The sequence below is a fragment of the Neopelma chrysocephalum genome, unplaced genomic scaffold (assembly GCF_003984885.1).
Source record: "Neopelma chrysocephalum unplaced genomic scaffold, ASM398488v2 Primary Assembly neopelma1_102, whole genome shotgun sequence".
Classification (NCBI taxonomy): Eukaryota; Metazoa; Chordata; class Aves; order Passeriformes; family Pipridae; genus Neopelma; species Neopelma chrysocephalum.
This window is the reverse complement of record NW_020897765.1, coordinates 3,582,627-3,609,572: the sequence shown is the minus strand read 5'-3', so window position 1 is coordinate 3,609,572 and position 26,946 is coordinate 3,582,627. Positions and strand designations below refer to the sequence as shown.

At 39.0% G+C, this 26,946-nt stretch overlaps 1 protein-coding gene across 12 annotated transcripts in view; it reads left to right on the top strand.

The window, feature by feature from the left end:
• The window catches only part of CACNB2 (calcium voltage-gated channel auxiliary subunit beta 2), a 257,225-nt gene that overhangs the window by 147,622 nt on the left and 82,657 nt on the right, over window positions 1-26,946 (top strand). For 8 of the 12 annotated variants that reach the window (XM_027695736.1, XM_027695733.1, XM_027695732.1 and 5 more), the window contains one exon: window positions 22,747-22,866. In XM_027695736.1, the coding sequence (XP_027551537.1) occupies window positions 22,747-22,866 (120 nt within the window). Of the gene's footprint in view, window positions 1-21,339; window positions 21,907-22,117; window positions 22,239-22,746; window positions 22,867-26,946 lie in introns of those variants that run through there. The other 4 variants (XM_027695738.1, XM_027695737.1, XM_027695734.1 and 1 more) reach the window with 2 other exon arrangements.

Sequence of the window (26,946 nt, the reverse complement as noted above, 5' to 3'; positions counted from 1 at the left end):
GTAGTTTAAAAATGGAGAAAGTCATGTGTAACTGTTTGGCAACAGTAGTTTTAATCATATTGTGGACTGACACTAGAACATGTCTGAAAATTATAAATCAGAATTGCTTCTTTGGGAACCTCTCCCTTGAATTTTATCTGTGGCAGAATGCTGTAAAAAGGTAACTATAACATTTTGGAGTTACTTTTCCATGTTCACCTTAGCTCAACCTAAGGCAACATCATCTAATGCTATGTTCAAATAGATAAGTAGTACAACGTGTGAGTGTAACTTGAAGTACAGACTTGAAAGGTAGTCAAATTAAATTCAGCCTCTGAGGTTAGCATCAGAATCATGTCCATCTTTGGACAAATCCCTTTTCATTTTGATTCTTTGTCTTTAAATATTAGGATATACTTAGTTCGTTTCTAGTAACAATAGATATTTATTTTTTAAACCTTGTAAATTTCCTTAAATATACCAGCTTTACACATAACAAATGCTAGCATTTGATTAATTTCCAATCATAAGTATTTTACAGGAGCACGAGGAATGGAGTTTCATGCCTAAAACTGTGTGTTTGGCAAGAAGAACACTTAATGTGGAAGAAGGAAGCGCTTATATATGAAAGATAGATGTGTTCACATCCAGAGCTGGATGTAGATTTGTGAAACAGTCACCCTTAGCAAGCCTTTTCCCTGTGGATTCTCTGCAGCAGCCAAAGTGTAGAAGCAATACAGTTTTTCTTTCCTAAATTGGAAAAATGAGGGTCATTCTGTATGGCATCATTCCCCATGACAAGCTCAGAGACATTGTAGCTGTGTTTTAAGCACTGCATGTGAGTTTTGGAATTCCCCCAAGGGAAGCCTGCGAGAGCTGCTGGTTTCGATCGTGTAGCAGAATGGCTCCTGAAGCAGTTTCAGTTTAGAATAGGGAAACACTAGAGAGGAAAACTCTAATAAACCCATGCAGAGAAAGGTATTGGTCATTTCTGCGTTACTCCCAAGATACCCAGTGTACTTTCCAGTTAGTGACTTGCACAACTGCAGCAACCACAGCTTTTTCCCCAGAGAAAAATCACTTTTTAATCTAACTTCTTGTAGTGTATATGGAGTATGGCCAGTCTTCGCGAACGAAGATTTTGGGAAAGGTCTTTTACCTTTCAAGTCTGCGCAATGGGTTTTTTAGGTGAGACACAGCATGCGCTGAACTGAGCCCACCCTTTAATCCTAAGGTTCATCTGCCAGGGCCAAGCAAGCTTGGACAATGGCAGTGAGGTCCTCAGGACGTAGGTTTGTTTAGAGTGACCTTCTAATAAATGGATGACCTCACAGGGCTAACGAGCTCCATCTGCCCGGGGGACCAGGAATGGAACCTGGGTCGCAGCGGTGAGAGTGCCGCATCCTAACCACTAGGCCACCAGGGGTCCCTGTATATGGAGTAGATTGTTTAATAATGATGTTACTGTTTTACCTTCATATGGCTTTCTTTTCCTTGTCTGCTGTCTATAATTTGAATTTCACTGACTGAGGATGGGGCCTTTTATATTAGTGACAATACATTGAAGGTATTTTTACTGTGTCTGACCCTCCTCTACCTCTGTTCCCACAATCCAACACATAAACAGTCAAGAAAAAGGTGAGGGGCTCTGTGAAGGTTGTAAATAGAGGCACTGAGGTGTAAGCCCTGTTACGTACATGAGCCTAAGAGCGGTAGATCAGCTGCCCCTCATGTAGAGCACAGCACACCTGTTTTATAACTTAGTGTCCTGGGGTATGCGGTGCTCTTGGAGATTAAAGACAGAGTTCCCCTATCAGGAATTAACTTTTAGAAATAGGTATTTCCAACAGAAAGTAGGAAGCAAATCAACAACTGCAATTAATGTGGATCCTTTCGTACTGGGCTAGAGCTGAGAGGTGTCTGAAGACAATGGAGGAAGGGAATGAAGACATCTGTCATTGTGGAAGAGGATTGCAGTTAGTACATGATATTTGGGAAGCAGGTTTGTACCTAAGACATGCGTGGGAGGGAGCCCTGTGAAGTGAATAAAGGTCAAATAGTTTTTGACATTTAGAAACCAACCACACTGACCAGCTCCAGGTGATGAAATAGCAAGGGAGAAGTTTACTTTTGTTTACAGAGGAGAGGCTAAGAGGTGTGAAGTGTGAAAACTGGCCTGTGTTGGGAGGACCAGTGCAGTTCACCTCACAAACATGAAGACAAAATAACAGAGTACTTACAAATTGCATACATAGATGGTGTGAGTGAGCAGCCTTGTGAACATGTCACAAAATCACAGAACGGTTGAGAGTGGAAGACATTTCTGGAAGTCATCTGGTCCAACCCTCCTGCTCAGACAGGGCTACCTACAGCCAGTGGCACAGGACCATGTCCAGGCGGTTTTTGAGAATCTTCAAGGTTGAAGACTCCACAACTTTTCTGGACAGTGTGTGGCAGTGTTCAGTCATCTTCATGGTGAAAAAGTTCCTGATGTTCTGAGGGAACCTCCTGTATTTCAGTTTCTGCCCACTGCCTCTGGTCTTGTGACTGGGCACCACTGAGAAGAGCCTAGCTCCACCCTCTTTGTACTCTCCTTTCAGGTATTTATATAAAAAAAAAAGATGCCCCCTGAGCCTTTTCTTCTACAGACTGAACAGTTTAGGCTCTCTCAACCTTTCGTTATGTAAGACATGCTCCAGTCCCTTGATCATCTTTGTGGCCTTTCATTGGACTCTCTCCAGAATGTCTTTGTCTTCCTTTTCCTGAGGAGCCAGTAACTGGACACATCATTCCAGGTGTGGCCTCACCAGTGCTGAGTGTTTTGTTTGTGTGTTTTTATTGTAGCTCCTTTCTTTGCTTCCAGCTTGTAGTAAGTACTGGTGGAAAAAAACCCAAAGGGTGGAGATGAGTGGAGAGAACTGTCTCTGCATGTCCTCTACCAAACTGCTTGAGGTAGCTCTGAACCTCTCAGCTACTTTTCCATTTGAGATAGCAGTGGGAAGGAGGGAAGGAAGTCTCTCATAAGATCTGGCTTCTGAGTGTGTTGATAGCACCAAGTCCTGATGAAATCTGTAAATTCATTAATTGGTCTTGGTTTCAGGTTTTTTTGCATCTGAAGGAAATGACCGTGATAACGACCTGCTTCTTGGCAAAGCACCTCTTGTGTTAAGTGGGATAGTTTGCCTCACTGAAGAGAACCAGAACAGACTTTGGAAAAAAAATAACTTAATGACTTCATGATCAGGAATACTTGAGTTTTTCTATTCCATATTCATAATGTACTCAAATGTTAGTGGTAGGGGCAGTAATCTAGGTAGGGCAGCACAAAGCAATAAGCTAGTTGACTGGGCTTGTCTGATTTACGTAGCTAAAACACACTTAATCCTTGGATTCCTCTGTACATGTGTTGTGTGTGTGTATGTTTCCAGGCTTTTGGGAATTATTTACAACTTCCTCCCTGTTACATCATATATATTCAAACTTCTTATTTAATTAGATATCAGGAGACCTATGTAGCTAGAGAAGTCTTCTGGGTAAAAGATACTAATGGCATGTCTGGTTTAAGTGATCCATTTATAACGCTTGGGGTGGAGCCCAAAGTTGGAGCTATTTAGAAGAAGGTAGCTTGAATGTCTTCGGTTAAAGAAATGGGACTTACTTATGCTGTGCACAAATATGGCACAAAAAAAATCCAGATCTTGCAGGAGCCCCAGTGTGGTGCCTTTAACAATAGAGTTATGTTAAAATTTGTTTTCCGGTTAAGTATTTATGACATGCATTTTGATGTCTATGTTGTTTAGCCTGTGGATGGATGTAAGGTAGCAGAAGGGGTGGCAGAAGGGTTAGCAGAAGATGTTTTATGTGCAAAATTGAAATCGTGACTTCCCTGCAGCACATATGGAAAACTAAAGTCAAGAAGGCATGTTCACTCTGTCTGCCATACGTGCCTGCCTGCCTGGTGCGGCAGACTGCCTGTTTTGGATGCTCTATCCCAGGTAGCACAACTGCTTCCCTCCCATCAGTGGTGTGTGAGGTGGTGTCTGGCAGTCTAGATAGTTTGTTGCTCTCTTGACCTTTCAAAACTATAGCAGTTATGACAGCTCAATTAAGCACTCCTAGCATGCAGGCTGGATATAGTCCAGCATTTTGATAGGAACCTTCCACACAGGGAAATCAAGGGCCAAAAATCCTGTTTCAGATTATCTGATCTGAAGTTTCTTTGTTAGTCTTTTCCAGGCACAATTCCTTTTTTTTTTTCCCTCCTTTTTTTTCCTCTTCTTTTGCAATTGAGGTTTTGTGTTTATGTCTGTTTGGAAATACGTTTTTGTTTTCCAGTTGACAATAATAAGTAGGTCTGGTGAACAAATTCAGAAACAGTTGATCACAGTAAACCTATCATTTGTTTTTATTTAATATTGGCTCACAGGAAAAGAATCCATCTACCTCCTTACCAAAGCCATAGACATCTGTCTTCATGAAGACATGTCTTCTCTAAATTATAAACAATCTCTGGGCAACTGGGCTGACCAAATGAAGTGCTGTTTGTTTACTTATAATACATGTTACTTTTCAGATAATGACTTCAACTGATGAATACAAATTACCAAATGCTGAGATAGGTAACTAATCTTTGATAAGAATCATCAATTCTTTTTTCAGCAACCCTTTTATTTACACAGAAACAGGTAATGATAGTCAAGCTGGTTTATAATTGTCTATTATTTTATACATCTCTGATCAGAATTAATATGTAAGATTCTGCTGGGAATAAATTTGGCAAAACTTGGGCATTTTCATTCCTGTAACTACAGGACTATAGGAACCAGACATTTAAAAAGTTTTTTCCGAGAAATGGAATAATAAATTCCCTGATAAATTCTCTTGTGCATATTTCATTGTACATTGTTGTTTATAACAGAGTGTGATTCTATAAGTTTTAATTTAGCAATGCATAGGACTTTTTGGCATCTAAAATGCTTGAATTACATATCAAATTTTATGATTTACAATAGAGTTTTAGAGTTCTGTTAGATCTTACAAACCAGTCAAATGGAGTTAATTGGTTTTAATACTTTTTTTACTTTTTTTTAAGGCATTTTTTGTGGTTTTTTTCCTAAATATCTATACAAACATTCTTATTAGAAATAAATTCTTTATATAAAAATAAATTCTTTAAATTTGTGTATTGGTACAAGCTAAATAATGATTCAGAAATCAAAAATGAGAATGCTACCTATTCAGTTGAGTGCTGAAGTCTAAGGGCAGGTAGAAATTCTTGGTCAGTTTATAGGAGCAAGGCTGATGCATGGATGTATCATAAGAACATAATTGTATTTCAAAGCTATTCTTTTAATTAACAACTAAGTATGATAGGAAAAAGTTCTCTACATGTCTTTTTATAACATTTATTTGCCTGAAAGGAAATTATAAACTTTTTTTTTTCTTCATTCAAAGTTTATTTTATGTGCAGAAATGGGCTTTAATGAACTTGACTTAGTGCTTAAACTCATAGGCTTGTATTTATCTTCTTGTGGAGGCAGCTCAGCAGGCTAATTTTTGAGGCTAAATGTCATATAACTTCAGAGTTTATTATCTTTGGATGTTAATTACTCAGAATTTCTTTATTTTTCTGGGGTAGGAGATTAACAACTAAAATTCTTTGTAAACTTGAAAAATTTTATCCATGGAGATTGTCAAAACTCAACTAGACAAGGCCCTGAGTGAGCTAATTGGGCTTTGAATATGGCTCTATTGAGCACGAGGTTGAACTAGATGCCTTTTCTCCAGATGTCCTCTCACCAGTCTACTTTATTTCTGTGATTCCATTCAGAGCATGCAAGCTATGTAGAAGTCTTAAGGGCACCAAAGTAGAAATTCCCAGGTTTTTTATAAGTCAAAACTCACTCTTAGAAGTTTTTATCTTGTCCAGCAGTTGCTCATTATTTAGTTCCCGTTACTGAAGGATGCCCAATATAATTCTGAAATTTTAGGCCTCTAATCTGTACTTCACTGTGATTCTTTTACCTTCATCTCCATTCCATGTAAATATAGGGATATATCCATAAAGTAAGATCTGAAGGACAGAGGTTCAGATTGTTGCTCAAATATAGTCAATTTATCATATGTATCGTATTGTGGTTTACTCCATACATTTAAGAAAGCTGTATTCTGTTTCCCTTGATTCCTTCTAAATGGAATTATTTGGATTGTGTGCTGTAGTTCTGTTATTCATTATACAGACATCCTGGTAAGAACATGGGTGGCCTTAAGACATGCTTAAGCAAAATCATAAGGCTCATTGTACAAGGCTCTAGTACCATATGTGAAATTTTGATTTTGCTGATTGAAATTTCACTTGAACTTAACAGTGAGAAAATGCTTTTTTCTTTTAAATAATCACCACATGCACCCATTTCCTGATAACTTAAGCTGGTTTGTCTTCTAAGAGTTTTCCTATGCATGCATGAATGTTATCCCCCACCTCTCCCAGTAACACAGATTTGTAAGGAAAAATGAACAATTCTGTTCAGCCATATCATGTTAGTAGAAAATAATGTTCTTATCAGTTTGGATCCAGAGGTTTGGTGGAATTTGCAGGCCAGAATATCTGGGAAATGGTCTAGGTGGGACTGTCCTTGGTGTCCTGAGAGAGAAAATACAATCCAACTGATAACATTTCCTCTAGCTGTTGTAGCCTTGTCAGCACAGGAAAAAAATTTCAGATATTTCTGTAATCAAATGCCTCCAAGTAAAATGCATATATTTAAAAAAAACAAGCATGGCAATTTGTGCTGTTTTGCTTAGGGCTATTTTAAATAAACCTGGACATCTGTGTCTGTAAGCGTGGTGGGAGAGATTAGTCCTGCCAGTTACACAACATGTTTTGTGGATCAGCTTGCCTTGTGACAATTGAAAGTGTTGTTCCTGGACTTCTCTGGTAGATTTTATGACGTGAGTGAAATGCTAGTTGATTCAAATAAGGTCTATTTTAGCCTAATCAAAGAGGAAACAAGAAGGAACTGCTATGGAGATCATAGGCTATGATGATTTTGAAAATGAACAGGACTAAAAAATGTTGATGCCTTTTCAAACCATAAAAAGATCCATGCCTGCAGACAACTGACAAAACACAAGAGGTTATAAAAGACCATATTGTGTTACTGTGCCAACTACAGCAACAAACATTTCCTTTTCTTCTGCATGATGAAAGAAATAATCAGCCATAATTTTTGGTTTATGCATTGTAAACTCAAAAACTTTGAACAGGAAGGAAGATGCTAACTGTATTAATTACTGCTGATTATAGATGGAGTAACTATTACAGAAGGATTCATGGAAGGAGAGCAGTGCAAATCTAGTGTTGCATTTAGTGTTGACTTCTGATTTAATCTGGTCAGGGAAGCCCACGTTGTGTCTGAAGAATCCTTGAAGGGGTTTGAGTACAAATGTATTTGAATTGTGGTATAGCAGCACATATACAATCTACATGACTACTAAGCTGGCAATAGATGTGACCCAGAGAAGATGATGCATCTTGGGTTTCTTTAAAATTTTGTAATATTTGTCTGCCCATGCGTACTTTGGGAACTGACTTCATGTAAAACAGGATGAATACAGAGAGCCTGTTGAATGCTTGTAAGCAGAAAAAACAGTTGTTGGAATTAGCTTTCTGTTTATATGCTTCAATTCAAAAGCCTAGAACCACTTGGTATTTATTGGCTGGCTCTAATGGAAAATTACATACCGTACAGAGATGGAAGTGGTTAGATATTAGACAAACGTATATTATTAAAAATAATAAAAAAAAGGAAGATAGCTTACTAACTCTCCTTGTAGTGCCAGGTATATAAGCACACGTAACACTGAGGTAATTTTTTTTTGTTTGTCAGTATTTTTCTACAATATTTTTCATCCTAGAAAAGATACCTTTCCGCTTCTGTGATCTTCTCTGCTGCTAAACTGGAGAGTTAGTGGCAAGAACTAGTAAAAGCTCAGAAATGCTCATTGGACTACCATTCATCTCTTACATTCTTGAAATATTATCTTATATTTCTCTTCTATTACTCTGAGATTTTTCCTCTCTAACCCTTCTTTGCTACTTTGTCATGGCGCTCCTCTTCTGGGTGATGCAGATGATGCCCATCATTTGCCTAGCTGCTTTCTGCTGGCTCCTTGTTCACTCTCTTTATCTTTAGGACTCTCATCCAAATAAGAGTTGCCTTACTGATTAGGACAGCAGAGAAGCAATCTCAGCGACATCTTTGTAGTATTCCTGTCCCTCAGTAGGAATCCAGTGGTGATAGCAGCAGTGGTACTGATAATAAGATGGGTGGTAATACCTCAAGCAAGAGCTGATTCCCTTGTAAGGGAAAGTCCTTTTTATGAAACCTGATATCTTTTTATGACAAGGTAACTCACCTAGTTGATCAAGGGAAGCCAGTTGATGTAATCTTTTTGAATTTCAATAAAGTTTTTAATGCTGTCTCTCACAGGATCCTTCCACACAAACTGCCCAGCACAGAGCTGGATAAACACATCATGGACTGGGTGAGGACTTGGCTCATGGGTTGAGCACAGAGGGTAACAGCAAACGGGATGATATCAGACTGGCGACCTGTCACTAGTTGGGTTCCACAGGGCTCCATCTTAGGCCCTGTGCTCTTCAGCATCTTCATAAATGACTTGGACACAGGACTGGAAGGGATACTAAGCAAGTTTGCAGATGACACAAAACTGGGAGGAACTGTTGATTCCCTTGAAGGCAGGGAGGCCCTGCAGAGAGACCTTGACAAATTAGAGGCCTGGGCAATAATCAACCATAGGAAGTTCAACAAGGCAAAATGCCAGATTCTGCACCTGGGTGTTTGTACAGGCTGGGGAATGAGATGCTGGAACACAGTGCCCAGAAACGGACCTGGGATTCCTGGTGGACAGCAAGTTAAATATGAGTCAGCAATGCCCTGGCAGCCAGGAGGGTTGATAAGCCAAACTTATCATCAATACCACTGCTGCTATCACCCTGTGTCCTGGGGGCATCAGGCAAAGCATCGCCAGCCGGTCAAGGGAGGGGATTGTCCTGCTCTGCTCTGCACTGGTGCAGCCTCACCTTGAATACTGTGTGTGCAGTTTTGGGCACCACAATATAAGAAAGGTATTAAGCTCTTAGAGAGTGTCCAGAGGAAGGCAACGAAGATGGGGAAGGGCTTTGAGGGGAAGCTGTAGGAGGAGCGGCTGAGGGCACTTGGTCTGTTCAGCCTGAAGAAGAGGAGACTGAGGGGAGACCTCATTGCTGTTACAACTTCCTTCTGAGGGGAAGAGGAGGGGCAGGCACTGATCACTTTTCTGTGGTGACCAGTGACAGGATCTGAGGTAACGGCCTAAAATTGTGTCAGGAGAGGTTTAGGTTGGATATTAGGAAAAGGTTCTTCACCCAGAGAGTGGCTGGGTGCAGGAACAGACTGTCCAGGGCAGTGGTCACAGCACCAAGCCTGCCAGAGTTCAATAAGCATTTGGATGATACTCTCAGGCACATGGTGTGACTCTTGGGGATGGTCCTCTAGCAGAGCTGGAAGTTGGACACGGTGATCCTTGTGGCTCCCTTCCAACTCAGCAGATTCTGTGATTCCGTAAACTGGAGGAAATAGGACTTTTAATTGAGCGTAAACATATGAGTTTAAGGAGGGAATTGATTTCCTTAAGAAACAATGGAGCAGAGAGGAAAAAACAGGCTTTAGCCAGTGCAATTCCTGAAAAAAATGAATTGTCAGGGATGACATGGGGTTGTTTTATTTCTTCGGTGAGAGTTAGCACATGTTTTGAGACCTTAAGGCTTGTAGAATTGGAGTTTCATTCTTGTGTTTCTCATCATTGCAGGTGCTGAAGACTCTTGTAAGTAGGAACTTGCTAGGGATATGTTGGAAGGAATCTCTTCATCTGAGAGATTTTACAAAGTTGATTGATCCTGGTAGCATATTAATAATGCTGTTTTACAGCAATGTGAGGTACTGCTTGTCTTAAAATTTTTGAACAAGTTGACTGTTGTATAGCTCATGTGAAATCTACAAATGGTGGTTTGCCCAAAGTGTATGTTTGCTCTTTTTTGAAAAGAATCCTATTGTATTTCCAGGGTCACAGATTCTTTTAAAATCCTGAACTCTTGAGTCCTGTATGAACAGGAGCACAGGCATTATATCCAGAGAAGTGATCACAGCACTCATTAGGACATACCTGCTTTACTGTGACCAGTTTTGGTGCCCCAATAGATGAAATATGTGGACAAATCAGAGAGGGTTCAGTGAAGGGCCTCAAGAATGGTTGGGGCTGGATCACTTGGCCTTCAGATGTAGGCTGAGAGACGGGGGCTTGCACAGCCTGGAGACAAGATTCTTCAGCATATGCAAGGAGGTTATCAAAAGCACAGAGCCAGTCTCCTCAGAGGTATGTGGTGGGAGGGCAATCAAGCATGTATTTTCTGTCAGTATTCAGTATAGCAACAGCAGATAAAAGAGCAACCAGTGGTCAAAAATTTGGTGCAACTTCTAGAGGAGGAAATGGCTTAGTGAGGGATATGATATAATGTGCTCTCCTGACCGAGGCAAAGTCTGTTCCTGATGTTTCTTTATGTCTGGAAAACAGAATATGTTTGGTCTTCTGGGTTGCAATAATTTCAGAAACGTGGGTTCAGTTGTTATCCTGGAAAGTGGCTGTTGTACTCTCCTAAGATTTAAATGTTTCAGAAAACACAAAATATTCCAACATTGAATTAGAAAAGTTCCCCACAACATGTGCTGCTTTTATGATTTCCTTTAGTTTTTCTATTGCAATTCATTTATATTTTACTTCCTTTCAGGTTAGCATCTAATCACTATCACCATCTTCTGCAGTAGACACATTTCTGTTTCCATGTTACCTACAACATACACTTCTCTTTTAAACCTCCCATCTTTATTTAAGCAGTCGTATTTCAGTAGTGCCAATATAAATCCGTAGTACAATATCTGTTTTAGCTATAAGAAAATACTATATATAGTATATTATATACTATAATACACAACCTTTTACTAATTCTTTTCTGTAAGCAAGTGTTGTATATACTCTTCACATTCCTGTGTTCCCTTGCAGATGGAAAACAGGGACAATAGCATACAGAGGCTTCAGAGGCAACGTACAGAGATGGGGAGAGTGCTCTAAAAGTGAGCAGAGTCAGAATCACAAACTCTGTCTTGCTCTCCTTCTTTCAAAAGACAGTGGAGCCAATGGATGGCAACAGTTGGCATCAATCAATCTATACATTAACTGGTATATTTTCATTTTAGAACAAAAACTATGAAGATATATGCTGGAGAGAGAGAATTTTCCAAGATAATTTTGATATGTGATAGGCAAGAGGGACAAAAGGCCTTTCCAGAGATTTTTCCATTGATGTGAAAGTATTACAGACTGTTGCATTCTTGAAATCAGATGAGAATAATTGTAGTATGTAAATAGTGAAAGGAGCCTCGTCCTCTTGGTAAAACCATAAGTAGTTTGCTTCGGTTTGCGCTAGACCTGGTGGATAGGTAATAAAGAAACAGTCTTGATATTTTTCTAACAGCGTACAAGGATGAAGGCTGAAACAAAGGACTAACACCTGAAACCACAAGGACTCATGTGACTTCTGACACTCCTGGCAACTGAGCTTACATTTAGCCGATTGATGAGGATATGTGTATTTTTTGCAGTGTGTATATCCTGAAGTAAATGATGCCATACAGTGTGAAAGCTGCTCACTTGGTGTTTCTGTTTCAAAGAAAGGAAGGCTACAGATGCTTAAAGAGTCATCACATCTGCAAGATATACCTTGACTGAGTCACAAATGACCCTCTGTTTGATGGGTTTGGGCTTTCAGTGAGCCTGGGTTAGGGAAATCCAATTAATTAATTCTTTAATCTTCACTGTGCACAGTTTAACAAAGGTGTTGATAAGAAAACCTCTCCTAACATAAGCAGTGAGCAAATTGCACTGTTTTATGTCATGACAGTCACTAACTGCTGTTAACAAAAGATCATGACTAGAAAATCAAAATTTCTGTAGTAGATGATGGGCTGGAAAATAAACTTAGCAGTAGACAACTAGCGTGTGATGGCGCTTTTTTGAGAGTGCGTGATTGTCAGACTAACCCATTAAGAGATACAGGAAAAAAGATATTTAAACAGATGAACATTATATTTATGGTATAGAAATCAAAGGTAACAAGCAAAGATGTAAAAACAGTAGTTACCTTTGAAAGCTGATAACATCTGAGTGCTGGAGCTTGCAGTTGGCATTGGCACAGTTGAGAGCCTCTAGGTAAGGGTTAAGGGACAATCATTGTGGGAGTCTTCTCTCGGCCACTCAGTTAGGACAACACTGAAGAATTATTCTTAAGGAATTAAGGGATACTTCTAAATCATTCATCCTTGCCCTTATGGGGAACTTCAACTTGCCAAATGTTAGCTGGGATCGCCACACAGCCGGCAGAAACAGGTCCAGAAGATTCCTAAAACATCTAGATGATAACTTTATGGTACAGGTCCTAAGGGAAGTGATTAGGAAAGATGTCCTTCTTGATTTGTTGCTTGTTAACAGGGAGAGTCTTGTGAGCGAAGTGGTGATTGCTGGCTGCCTTGGCAAAAGAGATCATGAAGCAGTCAAGTTTAAAATCTCTCATCATAAGAGGAAAACTGCCAGCATACTTCAACACTGGATATGAGGAGAGCAGACTTCAGGCTGTTCAGGGAACTAGTGAGTAAGGTCCCCTGGGAAAACACTTTTGAAGGTACTGGGATATATCAGTGCTGGTTGCTTTTCAGGCACCACCTCCTAAAGGCAGAGGAGCAGGCAATTTCAAAATGTCAGAGGTCCAACAGGCAAAGCAGAAGGCCAACTTGGCTGAGCAGTGATCTTCTTCTGAAGCTAAGGCAAAAAAAAACAGTGGAAGAAAGGTCAGGTGATGTGGGACAACTACAGAGATGGCACTCACTATTGTAGAGAAAAAATTTGTGCAGCCAAAGCTCTAACACAGTTGAAGCTGGCCAGAAATATGAGGGCCAATAAAAAGTGTTTTTTAAAATATTTTATTAGCAAAAGGCAATCCAGAAATAACATTGACCTATTACTTGATTAGGATTGTCACCACACAAACAGGGACATAGAAAAAGCAGAGATGTTTAATGCTTTCTTTGCTTCAACACTGGTGATGGGCTACGGGGGTCCCAGAGCCCTGAGCTGCAGGACCATGACTGTAAGAATTATAAACTCTGTCAACCCCAAAATTGTGCAGGATTTGGTGCTTATGGGGCTTGATGAGAATCATCCAAGAGTACTCAGAAGAGCTGGCTCATATCATTGCGAGACCTCTCAATGATTTTTGAATGGCCTTGGTAATCTGGAGAGATCCCAGTTGACTGGAAGCTGGCAAATGTCCTAGTTTTCAAGAATGGTATGAGGGATGACCCTGGAAACTACAGATCTGTCAGTCTCACTTCAGTGACTGGTAAAAATGGTGGTGGTGAAGATTGTTCTGGGCGTTACTGAAAAACACCTCAAAGACAACACAGTCATCAGTCACAGTCAGCGCAGCTTCATGAGAGGAAAGTCCTGCTTGATGAACTTAATTTCCTTTTTTGACAAGGCAACCCACCTAGTTGGTCAAGGGAAGTCAGTTCATGTAATCTTTTTGGATGTCATTAAAGCTTTTGACACTGTCTCTCACATGATCCTTCTAGACACAATACCCAGCACACAGCTGGCTAAACACATCTTGCAACAGGTGAGCAACTGGCTCATGGATTGGGCACAAAGAGTCATAGTAAATGGGGTTATATCAGGCTGGTGACCTGTCACTAGTGGGGTTTTGGGGTTCCACAGGGCTCAGTCTTAGGACCAGTTCTCTTCAACATCTTTGTAAATAACTTGGACTAAGGACACAAAGGTATGCCAATAACACTAAATTGGGAGGAGCTGTTGACTCCCTTGAAGGCAGAAACACGCTGCAGAAAGACCTCGACAAATTAGAGGACTGAGCAATTACCAACTGTATGAAGTTTAACAGGGGAAAGTGCCGGATTCTGCACCTGGGATGAGGCAAGCCTGGATGTATATACAGACTGGGGAACAAGATGATGGAGAGTAACACCATGGAAAGGGACCTGGGAGTCCTGGTCGATGGCAAGTTGAATATGAGTCAGCAGTGCCCTGACAGCCAGGAGGGCCAACTGCATCCTGGGGGCATCAGGTAAAACATCGCCAGCCGGTCAAGGGAGGGGATTGTCCTGCTCTGCTCTGCACTGGTGCAGCCTCACCTTGAATACTGTGTGTGCAGTTTTGGGCACCACAATATAAGAAAGGTATTAAGCTCTTAGAGAGTGTCCAGAGGAAGGCAACGAAGATGGGGAATGGCTTTGAGGGGAAGCCGTAGGAGGAGCGGCTGAGGGCACTTGGTCTGTTCAGCCTGAAGAAGAGGAGACTGAGGGGAGACCTCATTGCTGTTACAACTTCCTTCTGAGGGGAAGAGGAGGGGCAGGCACTGATCACTTTTCTGTGGTGACCAGTGACAGGACCTAAGGGAATGGCCTGAAGTTGTGTCAGGAGAGGTTTAGGTTGGATATTAGGAAAAGGTTCTTCACCCAGAGAGTGGCTGGGTGCAGGAACAGACCGTCCAGGACAGTGGTCACAGCACCAAGCCTGCCAGAGTTCAAGAAGCATTGGACAGTGATCTCAGGCACATGGTGTGATTCTTGGGGTGGTCCTCTGCAGGGTCAGGAGTTGGACTCAATGGTCCTTGTGGTCCCTTCCAACCCAGGATATTTTAAGATTCTGTGAAACAGTAAAAAAAGGAAAACTTCACTGTATATGCTTAACATCAACATTTTTACCAAGGTAAAAAAACAAACAGGAAAGGCAGCACCCAAATCTTCCCTTTGTTATCTGGAGTAGATTAAAAATTTGACATTTAAAAACCAGATAGAGATTGCATGTACTGAGATAATCTGATAAAACTCAAAGAAAATATTTTTTTCCCTTCAGAATTCTCCATTGCTGACAGAATTTCATGTTGAATTTTCAAGGAAGCTATTTTTAAGTATGCAGAAAATCTTAATGACTTGAACCAAAATCCCAGATAAAAATATACTGACGATCTGGAACACAGAATCTAAATTGGCACTTTTACTGAGCTGAGACAAATTAGGATGATGGTTGCCATGCTTTCCTGCAAATTCGTTCTTTTTCTAGTTGTCTTTCTGTTTCGTTGTTGACATCCCAGATGTTTTCCATTTTTCCTCATTTTAACTGTTCCCTTTTAATTTTGTGGCTGACCCAATCTTTGTCTTTCTCTTTGAGCTCTTTTATCAACACATAGCATCACAATTCTAAATTCCTTTTTTTGAGTTGTATTTCTGCAAATAAAATCCTTCCTTTGTGATATTTGCTGCTTATTAATTAATACACTCAAAAATTACATTTTCATTTTTCCTGAAAACCTTTAATTTTTAACCCTCTTCTGTTCCAGTAAACAGCACCACAGGTCAGTTTATTGTTACTAATATGCCTGGTTTACCTTTACCTAAGGAATTCAACATATAATCAAGTTACCATGAGTCAACCAAGTTGATATGACAATATCCATGTGTGTGCTGACAGTCTGAGACAAAAGTGAGATGATTCAGGTTCATATTGCTCGCAATCATTTCCTTGGTGTATTTTTATTCCTTTGACACCTGTTTCTTAGTTGTTCCACTGGCAACATCTTAACTCTGTCATTGGTCTGACTTTTCTTTATAGCTCAAAATATTAATAGTTTAATGCCATCCTCTAGATCCAATTAACTGTCTCAAAACATCAAATCCCTTTTTCTTTTTTTCTTTAGTTTTGGGGATTTTTTAATTTTGTTTTTAAAGTTCTCAATTATGTGATTATATTGTTGATAAAGCATTTTTTTATAAACTTGGAGTCCTCCTTCTATTCCTGTCATTGACCTCTTCCTCAAAAGCACTTTCTCCTATTTCATAAATGTGAGAATCTCTCTGTCAGAATATACAGAGCTACCAGATTATCCTCCTTCAGAGGCTTTCATAGAACTAATCTCTGCCATAATACATATAGGAAACTTACTTCAAGAACAACCCACTACGGTTATGCAAGGGATGAGTCATAATGCTGGTATCGAATATTTAAAAATGCTTTATTTTCTATTGCATTGCTACCTTGATCTCTTACTTACTCCCTTTTTTTTTTTTTGCTCATATTCTCTCATCCTTTAGATTGCAAGCTTGTTTAAGCAGGGTTTGTCATTCGCTTTGTGACTGCACAGTGCATAGTACAATAGGGATTCAAGGAGTTTTCCATCTTAGATTTTTTTTTTTAAAAAAAGATAAACTAACACACCAGAGCATCCCACAGTTTTGGGGAAAGTTTAGCTCTGAGTATGAGGGCTTTCTCTGTTTGCCAACTAAGCTGAGCTCTGCAGCTGCCTTTTTGCATATTGCCAAAATTTTTCTGAAGAAGAAACTTCTTCAGAAAATGGCCATGAGAAGACCATCAGTACTCTAAGAAAATCTACTCATGCTACTTTTTCATAGTGAAACAACAGAAGAGCAAACATTTAGGCCAATATAATGAAATATGGGTGCAAATATGTGGGTTTGCTTGGTGTCGGGGGTTATTTGGGTTTTTGTTTTTTAGTTTGTTCCTGATAAAGTAACTGGTACAACTGTTTACCTGGTTCACGAATACCAAAATCTAGTCTTTTGCAAACTTAAGGGCTATTTAAAAAAACCTGTACTTTCATCCAGCTGTAGGTTGGATTAGCACCTTGGAATCCAGTTACTGTCGAGCTGGGTGCTGTGATCAAGCTTGACAAAGTCATGTTAAGGGTAAAGAGAAGACTGGTTTCCTATATAATCCCCTTTTTTAATCACATTGCCACCCTAAAGCTCCCAGCTGTTCTAAAATTTCAGTCCTGCTATTTGAACATCCCCCATGGCTGTAGATGCCAGCAATGTCCTGTTAGCTCTAAATAACAACAACAAAAAGTCTAATCAACATTGGGTGTATTTTTTAATGCAAACTTAGCAGAGTACTTCAATGCCTACTGTAGGATCTGGTAGCCCTCCTTGCATAGTAATTGCTTATTTACATGTAAATGTGTGTGGGCAAATGGCCAAGCACCAAGGGCCCATTCCAATGAGGGAGGGAGGTGTGAGTGGGGACCGGACATCAAGTGTAGACTTGGCAGTTGCCAGGTTGTGAAGTGTCCATGGCACTTACACAAGGAGTTAACAATTCCTGCTTGATATCCCCTGAATGAAAACATGGCCTCTTTCCTTTTTTCCTTTGCTAAATGGTATTTCTTCAGTTTGTCATACACTTCAAATATACATTGCAAACAATTAATTGAATTAAATTTGGTCTTTCTATAAAAATTCTACCCTCAAATAATTAACTTTAACTTCCACCCTTAAATAATTAATAAGTAACTATATTTAAATAATATAACGTTGCATATCATTCTCGGAGCAGCGTTTTGTGTTTTCTTCAAAACAATGACATTATTTAGACATCTGGAGAAAACTTCATAGACAAGAAATTTTCACATTCACCACCTGTGCCACTCCACCAAACTGAGGTCCTTATTCATGCTGCATTTGTGGGAGTGCTTCTGGCATCTAACTGTGTGGCTCACACTATTCAGGTTGATCAGTTTATGATGTAACAGGACAATCTGTATTCCTTGTTAGCATTTTACAATTTGCCAGTGTCAGCAGTTTCACTTCATGCTAAACTTTGCCATTTCACATATTGCCTTTGTTCTGAATCAATTTTAAAAGATTTTAAGTGAAGTAAACATTTTATGGAAATATTTTTTTTACCATAGTTTGAAGCACTCCAGAAGTAGTTGCATATCACAAGGACATAATATACCGTCTCAAATCATGTCCTAGCAGGACATGTGATGTCATTCTTACTACTGCAACTTACTTACTAAGAAGATAAGCAGTTAACAATATCTCTGTATGCATTCTGAATATTAAAATGAATTGTTCCTCTTATTGGCACAGTGAGGCCTGAGTTTTCCATATTCAAAGTATAAATCAAATTAAGACATAAATATATTTCTCTTTTTGGATTTAAAATTCTCATCAGCATTAAATGAATGAAAAGATGACAAATATATCTCAGAGAAGACCCCAGTATTATAAATGAGGAATTTTATATATATGTGCTGTCATATGTATTTCTTTATTCCTGGTAGAATCTTGCTGCATGTTTGCTTACTGCTTCATGCCTTCATTTAATAAATAATAATGTAAAAAGTCTTAACTTGAAGGAATTTGTTTGATCTTTCTAAAAAGAGAATTATTTGAGAATTTTCAGTAATTTGAAAAATTATCTGTTCTAATGATATCTAATTAATAAGTGGACTAGAGTCTGTTAAAGACTCATGGTACTCAGAGGATTGCTTTTATTTTTATGAGAAAGACACAATATAAAGGCTATGATTGAATTGCAAGAGTAATGGTAGCTGTATTAACCCAGTAAGAATTTATTACTGTACCAGAACAAACACATCAACAGATTTTACGCTACTAATGTAACACTGCAGTCAAAATCTGTACTTAAGCTCCAACTGTACCAATGAAAGTTAGGCATGGGTACAGAAAACTAACAAGAAAATTAAGAGATCTAGAGGCACCACATTATGAGAATAGCTCATAGAAACTACTCTGATATAATAAGTGGTAAGTTAGTTGGTAAATATTTGTCAAGCATGTTATTAAAACAGGAAATTATTTTTTGAACAAAATGACTTTGTAAACCTGCCAAGTAAGGAAGAAAAGAAGAGGAATAATAAATAGATGGAGTAATTATTAACATGACTTATCTCACTTTTCTTAGACAGTTTCCCATGAAAGATGATGAACTGGGGGCTGCAGTAGAATATATTACATACATATATTACTGCAGCTCTTCCATATTGCAGTGGAAGAAGATGGAGACCTGCAGAATTTCACAAAGGCTGAATTTCTGAAGCTCTTGGGAAAAGATTCATACTGTTCTCCAGAGCAACCCCATAAGCTTAAGTAACCCAGGGAGGAAATGTAGTTTCCTTGGTTGTCATGAATGGACAATGCACATCCACTTGTCATTATTTTTCTTAAATAATAGGGTATTTCTATTACAGTTTCATCATAGTTTTTATCAAAATTTGATTTTTTCATCTTAACATGATTGAATGCATTCTTAGTGTAAATAAAAATGCTGAGAAGTTTATACAATGAATTAAATGTAATTGTATGCTACCCATTTTCCTGGATTACTCTGCTGTAAGACTTGATTTTTTTCCATATTTAAGAAGCAAAGAAGCTTCCAACTTCTCCTTTGCACAGAAAATTTGCATGACCACGTCCATCCCACTGGGAAAATAAATGTAATGTTGAGTTTGATTCATGTGATTTGTCAATATAATTAAAATAAATTGAGTCATTATGACTTTTTGGATGTGTGTTGGGACTGCGGCCAACACAAGACATGACCAGCACTGTAAACGATCTCTGTGGCCTGGAAGCTGAAATTCCAATTTTAGCAATTCTGGCCTGACCCAAAAGGCATTTTGCCTCCTTAGGGGAGATAAGAATTATGTTACTGTGCTTCATGAATTTTTTTATAGGGTGAGAACCATTTAGGCAGCAACCCTTGTGGACAGCAGAATGAAGGATAGTAAAACTGATGCTATGCCACTTGGTCAGTGTCAAATACGATGTGCTCGCCTTGGAAGTGCTGTAGAAAGTTCTACACTGGCCATCATCTGATTGCCATGTCAGGCTTAATGACATCTTTGTTTGTTTTCCTCTTACTTAAAGGTAGTGTTGCTTTGCGGTTGGTTTATGACACCATGCCTCAGGCAGCAGAGTGGCACCAAGGAACTGCAGCACTGGTGGGGAAGGGCTTGGATGTGCCCTTTCCAAAGAGGGAGTGCTGCGGGACAGCAGAGTGTCCTGAGAGCTGGGACTCTACGGGGGAGCTCAGCTTTGATTAGTGCTTTGATAACATAAATGGTTTTGTCCATAGACCACTGTTGTGTCAACCATGACAGGATTTAAACTCTACACTAAACTTCTGTTGCTGCTCATCTTTTCCCACTATTTTCATTGGCAGGTGTGTCAGAAGTTGTGGCAAAGGGAAATTTTAAAGAATAGCAAAATTTGACAGGATTTGGGGGTGTTACAGGGATGTTACAGGGCCTGTGCATTTTCTTAATGAACAAGATATTTTAAAAAATTCAAGAAAGTGTGAGAGTATTTTCTTTTATTTTCTGCTCCTTTTGCTCTAGCTCAGAAGGCATTTTAGATTTGAACAGTCACTGTAACATAGCAGAGGTATCTGAACTTCTGAAAAGCAAAATACCCTTTGGAGAACAGGTTTTTTTTATGTCAATTCAAAGATAGGTTATTAAACTCTATGCTGTAACAATTACAGGCTTCAGAAAAGGAAAAAAAATAAAACATTTGAAAAGTTAAAAATTTGCTAAGCCACAGGTTTAGCGACAACTGTTGTTTGCTTTAATAATAGTGAAATGTAGGCTGCTGCATCACTTGTGATGGGCAATTTCATTGTTATACAGATACAAACCATGGCAGGATTCAAACCTTCCTGAGACATGCTACGACATATGTATGACTACTGTTCTCAGCTGTAATTTCTATTTGCTCTTTATCTTGTGACTGTGAAAATACATTGAAGGCAGGCACTGCAGTCAGCTACAGTGATCTTTTTCTACTGGAATGTTGTATGTCCATCAGTATATCATAAATGCCTTACCATATTACTCCCATGTCAGTTTATTAAAGGGTAGAGGGTAACTCTGAAAAGCAGAATAGGGAAATTTAATGTTTTGTTTGGCTTTTGCCATAATAGGATCTAATATTTACGTGTTGTGTGTTGCAGTTATTCTTCACTTCTTTCTTCTGCTAATGTCAGAAAAAATATAAGCAGTAACCAGGGGGTTAAATTCCCACTCAACAGGCATAATTTTGGCTTTTGTAAGGGAGCTGTGAGTGGAGCTCAGCGCTTTGCTCAGCGGAGGGCAGCGTTTCGTGACAGAACCGAGCGTCCAAGGGAAACGTGGCTGGCAGCAGACATACGTGAAGGGAACGAGACGCTGTACCAGCTCTTCCAGTTTCACAGGGACCTCGCGTTTTCCAGCTGTTTACCCTTGAGATGTAAAATGGCAATTTGGCATAGGCTAACAGCCCGGTGTGATGTGAGCATCTGCGTAAAAGGCTGCACATATGGAGCATGCCCAGTGGTATGAACAGCCTGTTACCCCACCCCCAGCCAATCTAGGAAGAGATGAAATGAACTTTGCACTTGCAAATGTCACTGAATACATTTTGAACAGGATTTTAAAAGGTTCTCTTACAAGCACTATTTTTAACAGCCAAATCCGCCCCCCAAAACAGAAAGGAAAAAGCCCTAGGTATTTTTCTGTCATCGATCTGAGTTTCTGATCAGCTGAAGCATCTCTCACAATATTTACCTGAAGCCGGTTTTATTTTATGTTTTTATCATTCAAGTTGAGATTTTTGGAGGTGGTGTGGATTTTTTTGGGAATGAATTTTTTTTTTTTCTCAAATGAAAAAATTTGAGAATTTAATTGCACTAGAATACTTGGAAACAGTGAGGCTGGAAGCTTGAAAGGCAGAGGGAAGAGAAGGAAGGCTCTCACAGCAGAGCATGGATAGGAAAGGAGCTGTGATTCTGCAGTGCTCAGTGTGCACATGTTTTATGAGATCAGTGCCGGGCGCTGCAGCTGCGGACAGTAACTGAGCTGTCTGGCTAATGAAGGCCACCTGGATCAGGCTTCTGAAAAGAGCCAAAGGAGGACGTCTGAAGAATTCTGATATCTGTGTAAGCCCTGCATTTTCCTTATCAGCTTATACTGTATGTATTGCAGAGACGGAGAGAAAAAAGGCGGTGAGGAGAGGACAGTTGTTTTCATTCTGATTGAATTAGCAGAACTCTATTCTGTATGCAGGGAGATGCAGACAGAAAGCAGAGCTGTCATTATTTATAGAGCTGTTCTGGCATTGTGGCTGCTTCCATTGTGGCGATATGGGGACATGTGTTGAGTCCAGACGGATTTTATTAGTTGGAAGTTGATTTGTGGTCATTTGCATGTTTTGCTGAGGGGCAGAGATGGATATGAGCCATTTGCAGTTCTGATGGGGAAAGTGTGTCAGGTAAAAAGGCTGCCCTAAAATAAAAATGCATAGCAAAGGTTAAATCTCTTAGCAGTGATATTGTGTAATGGTAATTGTTGATACTAAATTTGCATTTTGATTATAAAAAGTCTGTTAGCTTGCTATTTCTGTCTCTGTTTAGAGTTTTCATTTTTGTGGAGCCATCCTTGAAGCTGCTGTGTGTCCTTCAGCCCTGCACTGCACCAGTGCTGTAACTCTACAGAGCAACTGGCTCTGCTTGCTGAAAAGCACACAAATAAGAGTGCAAGGATAGTGCAGGAAACAAAACACTGGGGAAGACACCTGCAATTTTGGAAAGTTTCCAGAAGAAAATATTAACCTAGGCATAATTTCTTCTAAGTGACTTTCCCTTTGGACAGTTACTCTGTTTTCACGGATACAGAAGTAAGAAAAAAGGCAAAGTGTATAGCCACTTCCACTTTTTTGTTGCTGTTGTTTTTTAAACATCAAAGGAACTTGTGACATTTTTTTTCTTTTTCATGTGCAGGGTTCGGCGGACTCCTACACCAGCCGTCCATCTGATTCAGATGTATCTCTGGAAGAAGATAGGGAAGCAGTGCGGAGAGAGGCAGAGCGACAGGCCCAGGCACAGCTTGAAAAAGCAAAGGTAAGTTGTTACTTCCAGTCACAAACTCATAAAACACTCAACTTTAGAGTGGGGGTTGGAATTAGAGGATCTTTAAGGTCCCTTCCAACTCAGACCATGCTATGATTCTTTGACTGTCATCTCATCTGTTACTGATAAAATGTTTTTAATATGCTCACATATAGATTAGACCTCTTATAAACATACTCCAGACAGCAGGTGAAAATATATGTTCCATGAAAAATCACTTGAAATAAGTTTTCCATAAAAGGCATTTGATTGACTTGTGTATTTCAGAACATTCTTATTTAAATGTGTGCATTTATTCTTTTATTAAATATAAGCATTTATTGCAGTGTATAGGGTCAAAGCCACAAGTTTTTACTGAAGATGTTTGTGAAAGTTTGCCTATGGATTGCTATGGTACTCAAAGCTTGCAGTTCCAAAAATCAGCCCTCAAACATTGTGTTCATCTCCCTTCAATGAAAGATCAGTCCCTACAAATCATATGTAAATTGGGAGAATCTGTTACAAGGATGTTTTTTTCCTGAAGACTTCATTGACTTTCTTTACACTTTGTCTGTTAAATGACCCCATGAGTAATATGCTGTAGGTCTTAAGATTTCTCCTACCTCCATACTCCTGCCAAATAGTGACAATTTAGTAAGAAAACACTAGATAAGCTTTAAGTTTTTGATGTGTGTTTATGTATTTTCCATGAGATGCATTTAGGAATGTGAAGGTTTTAGCAGTGGAAGTCAACAGGCTTTTTTTTCTTTCATCCGTGCTGTATCTTTAAATACTACTGCACCTGTGAAAATTGTGCTCATCTTAATTGTTATCATTCATTTATCACTTCATTCCAGTTTTAGTTTTTTTGTAAGCTACCTGCAGATTTCAGTGTATTACTGTTTTCCAAAATCTGTTTTTCTTTCTAATATCTCATATTTAAATACACTGTTGAGATCCTTCCTCAGATCTACCTGATCTGCATTCTCTCTTTCTCTCTAACTCTCCTCCTCCATTTTGCCTTGTTTTTTTATTTCTCTATCTCCCTTCCATCTCCCATTCCATTTAATTTTCCACTGTTAGCTTTCCCTCTACCCATTTAGGCCACCTGTTTTACAAGAGTTCTTCAGAAATCCGTTGAGTCCAGATCACTGAGCTATGCAGCTGATTCTGTGGCAGGGACTAGCTCTGTAAATAATACAGGACTATAATATACAAGCAGACATCTTCATTGGGCCAGAAAACCTGAATAGGGAAGCCAAAAATGTTTTTTTGAAAATGTAGTTGTTAACTGATATTTATTAAGAGCTCCTAAAGCAGCTTTTTAATGAGCTGCTGGAATGTGCCAACTGTAAGAGATGCTGAACATCTCTTTGAAGTTGGGTCTTGCGGTCCTGGGATCAGTATAGCAGAAACTCAACAGAAGCAGTCTGCTTTTTCCCTTCAGCCTTGTATCTCAGAAATGTTGCTGATTCTATCAGGAGTTTCAGTTTTATCAGGGCTAATTTTTGCTGGTTTGAGATTTCTTTGCTCTGAGAAAGGTGATAAAAGCTGCCCTGAAATTCAGGTGAAGTGTTGAATTTTATCAGTAAATGCATGATCTTTAAAAGAAGAGTTGAAGTAATAGTATCTTGCGGATTAATCGGGGTAGCAGTGCAGTGCTTACTGCTGAACTGATGCATCTCTTAGCGATGAGTAAATCTATGTGTGTTGCTATGGGAATTTGGCTTACTGATGCTGGCTTGAATGCATGGACAGCCCTTATGTAATATTCATGACCTCTAGCACAGCTGCCATTGTAGTTTGTAGAGAAACTGCTAGCAGACCCTGACTTTTAAAAGCTGCATTTCTATACATCAAACCAATGTTCCCACTCCAGTTGGCATAAGATGTAGTCTCTAGGTCTGACACCGTCTGAAACTGCAAGACAACTTGTGAACAGTCAAAGTAGTAAAGGCGCTGGCAAAATCAACCTGCTATAACAATGGGTTATTCCAGTCACAGAAAACAGAAAACACAAAATTAGTTGTTTAAATCATTTGTGCTTAAAATGGAATAAGGTTGTAATTACACTAGCATTTTTGTTTCTCTAGTCAAATGTTGAAAGTCATTCCAGGTTGTAATGTATGGAAATAATTTTATTTAGAGGCTGTAGCAGTGTAATACTTAGTCTAGCATAATATTTAAATTAATACTATTAAATAAAATATTATCTACAATTGGTGCTTATGTTTGAAATAAATGTTTAAAAATATGTTTAAATTAAACCTAACGCCATAGATCTAAAATATGACAGGGTGTGTTTTTCTGTCTTCATTGATGTTTCAGTTCTTCACCTCCCTGAAACACAGTAAAATTAATAAAGCAGTAGCTGCTGGTGGTGCTGCCTGGCTCCTGTCAGTCCCCAGATCTATTTTCTGCAGGCAGCAGGTTTTGCTGCCTGTTCCCCACAGCTGCCTTGCCTTTGCCCTGACCGACTTCCAGGCAAAGTGACACAGCTGCTTTAACTTTTTGCCTTTTCGCATTGTGAGTGGAAGTGTTGATCCTAAATAAAATCATTACAATTATATTTGTCACAGGAATTAGAACAGGATGACACACAGGAATAATGCAGTGGTGGAGGAAAGATGATGGTGAACTAAGGGGGGAGAAAAAAACCTACTGAACTCTGTCACGGACTTAATGAAAATAGTTTAATGACATCCATTTTCCATCCTTACAGCTAAGGGAAAACACCTTAAACTGAAGACAAAAATATAGTGATAAAACAGACAGTGGCAAATTTTTAGGATGATTTTTAGATTTTTAAATTGGGTTTTTATAGAGTCTAAGTGTTTGTGTGCCATGAAACCGGAATGTAATGTGCATCTCTGCATTTTCCCAAAGAGAACAAAACCAAAAAAGCTTGTAAGGAAATACACATTCTGGCCACTTTTATTCATTTATGTAATAGAAGCATTGATTCTCTGGAATATGGTTAAGCATATTTTGCTGACTCACTTTGGCATGTGACTTACTGTAAGGAAGGTGGGGCCATGGGCGAATATTCAGAGTCGTCCAGGGACAGAAAATTAAGAGGCAACTGATGAGGCTACCTGCAGGCCAATATTTACTCCTGAGGGAAACAGATCTTCAAATGAAGCTGTTAAACCCAAACTGAGATGAAATGTTCTTTATTAAAACAGTTTAGGAATAAAAATGCAGAAAGGTTGGATTTTTTTGGGTTTTTTGTTTGTTTCTTTGGGGGTTTTGCTGTTGTTTGCTTGTTTGTTTTATATTAAAAAAAAACATTTCAAGGCATCAAGGATTTCTTTGGTATCCTCCTCGCAGACCATAGGATGTGGCTGCATTGAGGATAAAGAGAGAGGAGCTGTGTTGTGGCTGAATAGGGCATGGTAACATCACAAAATCTAAAGGCTTGTACTGATATTTTACTGAATTTCCTATTTCCACAAAAACATGAATCTTAAGCATTCACAAGCCAGAAAATAATGATATTAATTGTGTTTAGTGTTAATTGGTTAAAAAAATTGTCATTTCTACAGAGAAATAGTTTTGAAGGGTGAAGATTCAAGAAAAATTATAGTAAGTAGAGGGGATTTTTTTGGTCCATTCCTTGCAAGTATTCAATTAATTATCCCTTAAAATATTGCACCAAGTGAGAGGGATCAAAGGGAAACTGAAGTACAAGTTTTAATGAGACCTTTAAATTCAGTGCTAATTGAGTTAAAATTTGTACATAAGAAAGGGGACTTCAGGAATTATTTTTGGTCCCCTCCAATGCTGGTAAAATCAATTCAGATATGCCATTGATTTCTTTTGCCTCAAGCACTTCAAATGTTGTGAACCTAGTTTTTGACTGAAATACAATTAGTCAGGCGGTCTGTAAGCCTTTTTTCTCTTCTGAAAAAAGTAGCTTCTTTCTTCCCTTCAATATCTTCAGATTTTTAAACTTTGCCTCTTTTTTCATCCCATGGCTTTAGAGCTCCTTATTTAGAGACAGTTTTGAGCTGAGATCTATAGAATATTTTCACCATTTTAGAAATTTTTTTTTCCATTATTTCTAGTACATTGGGTACTGAAAGTGCCAAT